Source organism: Necator americanus, chromosome IV (assembly GCF_031761385.1).
Source record: "Necator americanus strain Aroian chromosome IV, whole genome shotgun sequence".
Taxonomy (NCBI): domain Eukaryota; kingdom Metazoa; phylum Nematoda; class Chromadorea; order Rhabditida; family Ancylostomatidae; genus Necator; species Necator americanus.
The window spans coordinates 12,838,963-12,850,217 of NC_087374.1; the positions used below are offsets into that span (position 1 = coordinate 12,838,963).

Below are 11,255 nucleotides of genomic sequence, written 5' to 3' on the forward strand. Positions count from 1 at the left end.
CTCTTTTTTCAGTCACATGCTACCTTCTAACGTATTTACTATGGGATCTGTCGAAGTTTTTGTTAATTTTAACACCAAATATTCCCAGAAAAGCTGCGGAGCTTGCTAGCCATCGCTGATAGTCATCGCGGTCATGTGATTCTCTGTGGTCGCCCACAAATTCACATTCATCTCGATGAAGTGAATAAAAAATATATATTTCCTTCAAATGCACTGCTTTGTGGCTTGCTCGCAATAACGCGGTTTAGGCGCTCAATGTAGTACAGTCGTGCTGTCTTCTCTCTCATCTTTTCTGAAAATAAGAGGAAATTTTCAGAAACATCAAAAAGGCATATTTTTTAGTTGTTCTAATATTGTTTGAAGAATTTTTATTTGCTCACCTGGCTTTTATCCATCGCAAAACTATGTTTGTCGTTACCTTTTTTAGTTCCAGAACTGAGGGTTTTTTTTCTTCTAATTTCTTATTTCTTGTCCTGATGTCCTCGTTTCTGACATCATTTATTACGACGTCCGATTTTAAATCTATTTCTTTGTGCTTGCTTTATTTGACGCAATAGATATCTATGAATAGTATCCAAGAGCATTACCGAGCTTAGGTATACTTACCGATTCCTCACTCTCACCAAAGTAATTGATGGAAGTTATTCCCAACAGTTAATCCTTCTGCAGCCTTCTGCAGAGCGGATCCACATGAGTGTACGAAATTGTGTCCTAACCAGCCGAGCTGTAAACAAAAGGCATCATCTTGATCACCTCGACTCCCGTTGTTCTTCGAACTGGTCGAGCGGGCGCCAGTAATCTTTCTTTTTGTCCCGATCCCGTGCCAGAGTCGCCCAATGGTTTCTCCTTTCGCATGGGACACGAAGAGCATCGAATTCTTCTTTCAAAGACAGACTTTGTGAAGAAGTCTGACCATTGGGTCGGCGGTCTTCCTGTAGTGCGCTTAATATGACATGGATCCCAGTCGCTCACGGCTCTGGTTCAACGGTTGTCGTTGAAGCGCTTCACGTGTCCCGCCCACCTTATTTTGCTGAACTTGGCAAATGCGGCGGCGTCTGTGATCATCGATCGCTGGTGTAGGACAGAACTTCGAATCCCGTCTCTCAATTGCGTGAAGCGGGATACTCCTAGCATCACTCTTTCGATTTAGCGTTCAATGACGCTCACCGCGTTTTTTTCCTGCTTGCAAAAGTTGAAGAGGTGAGCACGGATCCGGGTGTTCCTGGTCTTCTCCACTACTCTTATTCTCGATGCTCTTATACGCTCCCCAAGCCGCATGTTTCCTCCTGCCCAGCTCGTGGGTCGGTCGTTCTTCATGTTTATTTCTCGACACGGATAAAAGTAGTTGGTGCACTCGGATATGTTGGTTCCGTTGGACGTGAATGGGGCATCCGTTGCGCACAGACATCTTCTTTTGCAGATTCAGCTGAAGACCGACGCATCCTCATGTTTCGTCGAACTCAGTCAGCATTCGTTCCGCTTGGCTGATGCTAGAGGTTATCAGTGCAGTGTCAACAGCAAAGCGTAAATGGTGTAGCTGCCGACCGTCTACCTTCACCTCCATGTCGTCCTATTCCAACTTTCGCATTGCGTTTTCGAGGGTGGCTGTGATTGTTTTAGGTAAGATTGTATCACCCTGTCATACCTCTCTCTTCACGTCAATGATGATATTCTTGTAGAATGGCGAAATTCTTCCCGTGGAGTTACTGTACAACTCTCAAAATACCTTTATGTACTGAGCAGAGACACCCTGGTTGTCCAAGGCTTCCATGACCGCTTCTGTCTCACATGAGTCAAAAGGCCTTTTTTAAGTCGACAAAGGTGAGACATAGCGGCATTTTCTACTCTCACGATACCTCGGTGAGTTTCGAAACAGTGTGAATTTGGCCAATCGTGCTGAATCCCTTTCGGAACCCTGCTTGCTCGCATGGCTGTCCTTCATCCAAAACTTTTTCAATCTTATTAAGTATCACTCTTGTAAAGAGCTTATAGATGACGTACAGTAAGCAAATTGGGCGATAGTTCCCGATGTCATGTGGATCTCCCTTCTTATACAGCAAGAGGGTTTCCCTGGTCTTCCACTGTTTGGGGACCTTGTATTCAGGTAACGCCTGATAAATCTCGCCAGAGTGTTGATGAGAACTGGCTCAAGATTCTTCAGATGTTCAGATCTTATCCTGTCGGGACCGGGTGCCGTACGATTTCTTACCGACATGATAGCATGCCGTACTTCGGACGGGAGAACCTCTGGAATGACATGTCCGTCTTCCCTCAGATGGTGAGGAGGCAAGTGGACATGGCTGTCGAAGCGATCAGAGTAGAAGTCGTAGATGATTTTCTCCATCCCCCTTCTCGATGCTATGGCTGTTCCATTTGGGTTCCGGAGAGCACTCATCCTCGTCTTTCGATTGGCGAATTTTCGATCTGCGTAGCGAATGCTCTTTCCCGCCCCTGCAGCTTCAGCCAACACTTCTGCTCTTCTCTCTTTGAGGTCTTTTTTAACGCCTCTCTGCAAAGCCTTGCGAGCTCGGACGTGAGTTCCTGGTTGCCTGCTGCTCGTGCAGTTCCACGCTGACGTATCAGCTCTAGAGTTTCCGGAGACAGGCGTCTTTTGGTGATTCCAGAACTCTGAGCTTTCCTCGTGCAGTCCTGAAGATGTTCAACGAGCCGATCGTTTTCCTCGTCGATCCTGTCCATTGCGGAATCTTCCCAAAAGCCGGCTAGCGTGGCGAACAAACCCCAGTTAGTGATAGTTGTGAGACTTCGCTATCTGAACTTTGCGACTTTCTCTTCTCGGCAAACGAAAACCTTTCCCGGAGGAGGCGATGGTCCGATCCCGTATAAAACTTTGGCACAGCAGCGACATCCGTCAGACAAAACCTTTTACTGACGATGATGTGGTCAATTTCAGTATGGACTCCACCTCCACCTCCACCGAGTGACTCCCACGTCCAGCGTAGAGAGGAGGGCTTCTGAAATTGCGAGTTTCCATGGATGGTCTTAGTCGTCATGATGAACTCGGAGAGCCTCTCCCCCTATTCGTTCCATTGTAGGCTGTGGGTCCCGGTGTAAAGTTCTTCAGGCGTTCTTCTGGGGCCACTCTCGGCGTTAAAATCATCAACAATGACCTTGCAGAAAGTGTGCTCTTTTCTGTAGAACTTTTCTAAGTCCATATAGAAAGTTTCGACTTCTTCTTCTTCGTAGTTTGATGTTGGAGCATAAAACGAAGATTGTCAAAGCTGGTGTTAGACGACATCGCATGTTCCTAAGATCAGTTCTTCTCCAGTATCATACACGGCATTCAGTGGCTCGCGTCATCTCGTCCGGAGTCGTTCGTTTCCACTGATGCAGGGAAGAATTGTGGGAAATCACCCTCTTCCCCACAATCTACCACGCCGTATAGGCATAACCCACCTTAAACCCTAACCACCCCAGATTCATGGGGTGACGCCTTTAAAAGAGTTGGAGTTCCTGAAGAAACATATAAGAAACGAATAGGTTCTTCGCTCTTCTTTTTCTACCTACCGGCTGTCGTTTAAAATGAGATAACAGTGATATCGTTGTGTTCGAGACACTGACCGATCTCAGCTGCTGTTTTTCATCGTAAACCATTATCTCGCTCAATTAGTTGCGTCCTCATCACATTTCGAAGAGCCTAATATAGCGGTGAGGCAATCATCAGTTATTCTATTTTCTGTTGGTCTTTAAATAAATGGCTGTTGACACCTGAACGATCATAGACGAAAAATAACAGGCCATGTATCTCATTACTCGTATCTTGAAATGTCTACCACTCGGATTCTTAGAACTGCTTCAATAACACCTACTTTCTTCAGAACTCTTAGGATTTCTCCATTGACATCCTAGCGTTAGCATTTTTTTAGCGTTGCGCGCTAGAATTTCATTCGGAAACGTTATCCTCCGAATAAGTGTTCCCCTCTAATGCATTCCCAGAATGTTTTTTCTACCTTATCTTTTGCGTAGTTGTGGGACTGGGTCGATACATCTCAAAGTAATAAAAGTAACTTTTTAATACTATATTTTCCAGCTATAGGTGGATCAATGAAAGCGTACACTCTGACTTTCCGCCCTTCAACTTCCATGCCTAGACTGGATCACAATGACAGTGTTGCTACATGACAACCACTGAAGAATCGATCGTAGAATAATTTTATTTAAAAAAACGTGGAAGAGAATTATTCTGTCGCTTATTTCTAGTAAAATACAGTGTTCCTCTCAAACGAAACCTTCCTTTTTTCTTCGCATATTTTTTTCTTACGTTTTTTTCGTCGTCCTTTAAATTCTTCCTTGTTAGTGTTATTAGTTATTCTGGTGAAAGCCAGTAAAATTACATGATAGTCTAAATTTATTTCACTCCACCTAGTTTTCTGGGACGAGTTTGGGGTTTTTTTTCTTTGTTTTTATGACATTATGTTTTGGCATGAATACATTACTGTGATACATACTTTATTTTCAGATATTTTTTTCGCAGCTTTTCTAAAGGAACTGCAAAGAAATTATTTTCCTTTTCTTATGGCTCGAAACTGCGTTTGAGGTTTAAATGAACGTAATCGTAATAGAGGCGATTTTAAAAAAAAGTCACATTTAGAAGTTATTGGGCACTTTCACTCCGTTTTATCTCTGTTTTTTTTTTGTTCTTAATTTAAAATACGCATTCGTGTAGCTGTGCTACTGAAGAGATTAGTTTGAAATTCCAGAAAGTCTTCAAACGTTTTCGTTGTTTCTTCGTCTTTTTTGCCGTTGGTTTTCTTTTTTGAATGGCACTGCCAGGGATGCGCTGCAACAAATTACACCTTCTCATGATTACATGTCTCTTCGACTGCTTTTCCTGATAAACGATTTTATGAAGCCTCTAATTTTATATCTGTTCCCTATCCATATCTTTGTGGCTTAATTCAAACACAATTAGCTATTTAAAAGCAGCGCTATAGCATGGCTCTCGCTAATAGGTTGCCCTTTCTGCTCTTGGTTTTTTCCTCTTCAAATTTTCTGCACTGCAACGCTTACACGTTAAATTCGGGACACTTCTATTGTCTCCACGCTTAATGATATTCACTGATTCGGTACATACAGTTTTTTGATGGAAAATATTTTGAAAATGAGCTCATCAGTCCTACCAGAAGATAGCAAAACCTCATCGAACAAAAGCTTCGCTTCTTGATTACTTTCCATTTTTATACCGAACAAATTGATTGGAGATGCAGTCGAAAGATTCCAATCAAATACAAGGAACTGAATTGAACTCCCAATTGATTTTCATTCAAAAAAAGTCCTTCCTCCTACTATTCGTAAGAGGATTTTCGAAATGAAGGATTTTCGTGTTAATATCTTCCTTTGCGTGAGAAAATGTTATCAAACAAAACTTAATGCTTTCGAGCTTCGTTTTCATTCATTTATCTATTCATCGCTGGTATCGATTTAATCATTCCATACTATTCCTGTTCCACGTAGATTACATTCATGGATTTCGACAAAAATTGAACACCTATTAGATTTATCAGATATTTTGTTATCTATGTGTCAGATAAAAAATTTTGGACTGTTGAGGAAAACTTGAGATATTCTCTATTTACTGTTTTTATTCGTATATTACCTTTCTTCTCATTTCTTGCCCAACCACAATCGTACACATTCATCGGTTCGTCTTCCTCCCTGGTTGTCACGCTCCCGAAGATCCTGTCCCCCGTTTTCGTTCCCTACGAACAATTTATGGATCTGTTTTGTGTGATTAGCGGATCATCGTTGTTCGTATCTATCCGCTACATCTATTAAGAAGAGATGCGCGCTCATAACCGTCCAAAGTCGCTCCACACCCGCCGACACTTCCATTTTCTATTACCATTTCCCTTGACAGCGAACACTAATCAGCACCAAAAATAGTGTGGATCAAAGACCAGGAAGAAGTTATCAGACAGATAATGGATGGTGGAAATGCCATTATTCGGTGATCGGAAACAAATTAGACCCGTGTCAGGTTAACTGTCAGCAGAGAGGCAGCTTTCCCTTAAATCTCGTAAACATTTTGCTCGAAAATTTTTCTTTCTATATATTTCTTTGAATTAACTAATACTAGGTAGTAAATATGGGCATTCTATAACTTCAAAAACAGATGGTTTCCTGGTTTTTTCCGTTCGTCTTACACTTTTCCGAATAACGTTTCACTAATTTTTGCTCTCAAACTTTACTTATTTAAAGGCATCACCACACGAATCTGAGGTGGTGCATATTGCAGATTCAGGTGGAGTATTCGTATACAGGATGGGAGACTACGGAGAGGGGTGTGGGGTGATTCGGTCGATTTCTTCCTATTTGCCGTAAAAATACGGCCCGGAAGATACGGCTTCATTCGTTTTGGCGTACCATTTTGTACAAGACGTTCGATTGGAGCGCGCCAGTGTTGTGCGGCGCCGCATCTTCCCGGCCGTTTTTTACGGCAATTAGGAAGAAATGGACGGAATCACCTCCCTCTCCGTAGTCTCCCATCCCGTATACGAATACTCCACCTGAAATCCACACCACCTCAGATTCATGGGGTGATGCCTTTAATGATCTACATAGTTCTGTCACAAAATCACAACAACATTGAGGTCCGCTGATCAAGTCTTTTCTCTTCACCAACACAGAATCACCTGATGTGAAATTTTGTTAATTAAACTTTCGTGGTATTCTTTGCCGATGAATTTCCCGTCCAATTATTCCTTTCAGAACATAATTTTAAATAATGAGTTATTCCGACATTACAGCTGGACAGCATCGATTTAATTAGCTCTCCATGAATTCCATATGAAAATCGCTTGAAATTAATTAGCAAGTTTAATACATAACGAAGATATTTTTGATATTTTTGTTCGCGGCTACAGGGAATTTGTGTTTTATTTGTAGAAAGGGAAAATACTTGTGAACTTTTGATTGAGGAATTCTATCAGTTTTTCATGGGAAATTACTCTCAGTTTTCAACGTCCAACACCTTTTCGTCAGCGCGTCATTATTTGCTCAGCTTATAACACATACGTAATTCACATGACCACCACATTCGGAGAAAATTCCCTGCCAGCTGTGTCAACAAACAGAACGAAACGTATCATCATAATGCGATCACGAGCTTTGTGCACTTCTGTAGCATAGGTCCAGGAAAGGGAAAGTGGAATTTTAGTAGCTTTATGCTCACACAGCTCAGTACGGGATTCTAATGATCAGTTACAAAATTGCCTACAAAAAACCACAGAAGCTGAAGTTGTTGGTTATTTGCTTACAGTAAGCTAGTTATTTACTTACAAAACTACATTTAATTGGCTAATCCAAGCCTTTCTAGGAAAAGTGTTCATTTCAGCACAAAGAACAACATCAACCTACAGATACATTGACGGTCCCTCCGTGTTTTACACTAAAAGTACAGACAGAAAATCCTATAGTTTAATTGTTTTACATTATTTTTTTACTAATTCATTTGCACTTATGTTCGCTTCGAGAACCAGCCTTCATCAACACATTCTGACAACAGTTTCGCTTTGAGCGTATTGTGATATGTATTGGAAATAAATGTGTAAATTTCGTACGATCACGTATGGAGCGCAACGGTTTCAAGTACCCACTAACTAAGAGGAATCACCTAGGGAGTAAGGTGATCGATAAATTGTCGTGACAGTTCGTTCTCACCACATTTCTTTGTCACAGTGTTTAAGTATTCAATGTATTCAATAGAAAAGAAGGAAAAGTAAGTCTGAAATATTCTTCTTTCTATGTGAGAATCTTTTGTATTGTTATTTTCTTCCAACATATTTAGTTCATAGTTCTGGGACATTGTTCACTGCTGGTATGTTCAATATAGGGAACAATGTAGAATAAAAATGAAAACGACTACGACACTCCACTTTAATGTACTTGAAGATGTTTGAGCTATAAGAAACTGTTGAGAGCTAGTTCAACCGAACCTCAAACTGGAACATTCATGGTCACACTTTCGCTAACATTTCTTCTTAACTGCACTTTTTTTTCGATGCGTTTCGTCGTTCAATGGTTGATGTGAAGCGATGTGCAGGTGTATAGGTGTCGAAAACTGCAATAAATCCCAGTGAACGTTGATGGAACTGCCGCAAAATGATGTAAGCGCTGACGACAACGGGTTACATCCTTGAAAGAAAATCAGTTAACGAATGAAAAGGTATTTTTTCGAATGGAGTTTGCTTAGGGGAAACCGAAAATTTTATCATATAAGTGACTGATATTTGTGTCGAATTAGTACTGAAGCTGAAAACAGAGGTTACAATCAATTTTATGATATCCTATAACATTATGGTTGTTGGATTAATTTGGTTAATGAATTAATTTCCCTATACTCCTCAGCAACGTTACTATAGTTACTGTAATGCTGGTTACCGTATCATCTATTTCAATGTGACGCGGCCACATACGTTGATCAATAGAATCACATTGAAGGGGAATTAATGAACTGCAGCAGCGAAGCTGAACACAAACGCTGTAACAGCCTACGCTACCGAGAAAAAAAACTTTCGCGGTTTTAACATGGAGCGAAGCACTGAGAAAATGTGGAAATGTTATCAGAAATACATCAATTTTCGTATTTCCACCAATTCTCTTCACTTTTATTATTCTGATTCCTCGAACGTATGTTTTCGCTTATCCAATCTGTGTCTAATTTTGTTCCCGTCTTTTTTTTCTCGGGGTCATTCACTTTTTTCTTCAGTGTTCTATCTTATCATTGGCCTCGGCTGGAGCTTATCCTATCACGCACGAGCGCTCCGCTGCAAAATCCTTAATTTCTAACCATTCTAATCGGGCAAAGATTAGATTTTGCGGAATAATATTTGATACATTTTAACGGAATAATATTTGAATTTAAGATTAAGGAATTCTTTATTTGTGCAATCGGAAGAACTGTAACCAAAAAGTTGAATGAAAATGTACACCCCATACTTTGAGACGGTTTCGTCGAAACATCAGCATCAATTGAGAAATCGATTGTAATCAAAAAGCAGACGAATAAGCCAGTATCAAACTGAAAACGACCACTGTTACTCTCCAGCTAAACCCTTCGAAATTGAGTGTTCCGGAGAAATTCTCCGCTAATGTTACACGTTCGAAAAAGTGGCCTCACTCAGGGCGGATTTCCACGTTCGATCACCTGGTGAAATGTCAGCGATTTGTCGAACACTCGAAATTGGCGGGCGCGCATTCTCAAATTTCTCCCTCACATTCGGTCTGGATTGCATTCCACGACAAAGTCGCTCGAGCCAGCCTCAGCTCAACGACAATTTATTTCGCGTAATTCGAAACGCTATTAAACGTTGCAGAAGATTATCGGGATAAATGTGATCGCTCTCAGTCACGTCACGTAGCAGAGCAATGTCGGAGATATCATGCATCCGGTTTCGTAGCCTAGGCGTGCATTACAACAGGATCGTAATGTGTCGCGCGATGGTTGCGGCCGTCCGTCCGTCAGCGGCAAGGAATTCGTCGTCGACGACGACGACATGCGCCGTTCACATGTGTCTCGTCGTCCTCGATCGATCACACCACACCTTTGTGAATGTAGATGCTAGCGGTTATTCTTCGTTCGACGGGAATCTGATGAAAGATGTAAGCGCCAGCGCTCGGCACGCAGTTCAAGTGCTGTTTCGTCGGCGTCGACTTTTACGAATTTTCGTACGCGTCTTTTTTTTCTCATCACTCTACATTCCTCTTTCCTCTTGCATCTCATAGCGTCTTTCTTTGTTGGTCACAAGTCAACAGTTCGCTGAAGACTGTTTGTTCTCAGGACTGGAAGTCGCACACACACACTGGCCGACCGCGCGCGCGGCGCCGACGATTCCTCGACCGCACTGGTCCTCGAAGCATATTCGACGCCACCATAGCCCGCCATCGTTTGCCAGTTCCTTTGTTTTCTCGTCGGTTGATTGCATTCCGATAGGAACGGTAGTGTTTCGTGAAATTTTTCCAAAAACATCCCTAGAAATTCTTTATTATCCACCTGTAGCGACTCTATCTGCGGAACATCTGCTCTTCTGTTGTTCCAGCTTCTGCTTATCCAGTAATATTGGCTCCAGACACTTCTATGAATTGGAAGTTTGCATGAAGTAAGCGCATGTCTTCCAGCGGATTTCATAGGAACTGAATCCGAACACATCTGCTTCGAAATATCCCAAACCTATCACGCAAAGAAATAAAAATAGTAAAATAAAGTAACTCCAAGCAAAAAAAAAGTGGAATAGAACGGTCATCAATAAAACTTCCACAGACTGAATATTCTCTGAAGGGTGCTGGTGGAAAAATTCTAGAAACCACTCTTTAGATAGAATTAAGTAAAGAGAAAGAAAGTGACTTTTCTGACATCTCTTGCTTCAATCTGGCCTTTTAATTCTTTTCTTTGAGTTGAACATTTTTCAATGTCCGCAATTCCCAATTATTCTACTTCATATTCAATTTAATTGAGTTGATTTTGAAAGAAAAGAAATTGAAGAGTACTTCCTGAATAAAGTCTAAGTAATTTGATTAATCCACTTCCACAGAATCTTCCTCAGTTCAATCACACAGGATTTATCACCTGGTTATCGGAGCGGATCAGCTGCTCGTGATTTTTCATAATTCATCTACCTAATTTACAGATACTTTAATATAATAAATTCACAATAATAAAATTGATTTTACCTAATTTGTTCAAGATCATCCGTGTTTGTCCAGCTCCGTTCAAGTGCACCCCAGCTGCTCAAAACTTTCTGAACGTTCTTTGCCGTTCTAGTTCCGTTAAAGTAATTCCTGATTAAGAATTCTCCTTTTGTCGACAGATTTGACAGATTGCTTTCAGACTGTCACCATAATAAGCACTATCTTACTTTTAGGGTCTGTGAACTCTTGTAAAAAGATACTTATATGTAGTCAATTTCGTGAGAAATAAGAATTCGTGTTTGGGCACCATTTACAACGAGATTCTGTGCTCGCACAAGGTGGAACTTCCTCGTCATATCATTGTCTTCCCGGTTTTTCCTTTTCCACAACCCTTTTTTCTGCTGTAATTACTGTAAGCCAGTGTTCGCCCTACCGAATAATCGATCAAAGCTCTTTGAAATATTAGATATTCACATTATAAACATATCATTAATGTGATTATCTAATTTAACTCATATCTAATTTATTTGATTTAATTAATACTTGATATTTAATCGCTTGATTTCTTCTAATTCTAGTTGTAGGCGGTCAGCGGATTACCGGAAACACGT

The 11,255-nt window shown here is 41.0% G+C and overlaps 2 protein-coding genes across 3 annotated transcripts; one reads left to right on the forward strand and one right to left on the reverse strand.

Moving 5' to 3' along the window:
• Positions 1-1,487: 1,487 nt before the first annotated feature.
• RB195_001100 (uncharacterized protein) lies at positions 1,488-4,140 on the forward strand (the record flags this gene model as incomplete). 2 transcript variants are annotated; one of them, XM_064197711.1, is made up of 2 exons in its annotated part: positions 1,488-1,620; positions 4,049-4,140. In XM_064197711.1, the coding sequence occupies 2 exons, from the start codon at positions 1,488-1,490 to the stop codon at positions 4,138-4,140; spliced, it is 225 nt and encodes a 74-aa protein (XP_064053592.1). The 2 variants fall into 2 exon arrangements, with proteins under 2 accessions (XP_064053592.1, XP_064053593.1); XM_064197712.1 differs by lacking the exon at positions 4,049-4,140 and adding an exon at positions 1,680-1,792.
• Positions 1,970-3,011, reverse strand: RB195_001101 (uncharacterized protein; the record flags this gene model as incomplete). Its single annotated transcript, XM_064197713.1, has 2 exons — positions 1,970-2,649; positions 2,777-3,011. 2 exons carry the CDS (start codon positions 3,009-3,011, stop codon positions 1,970-1,972), a joined length of 915 nt encoding a protein of 304 aa, XP_064053594.1.
• Positions 4,141-11,255: the final 7,115 nt, after the last annotated feature.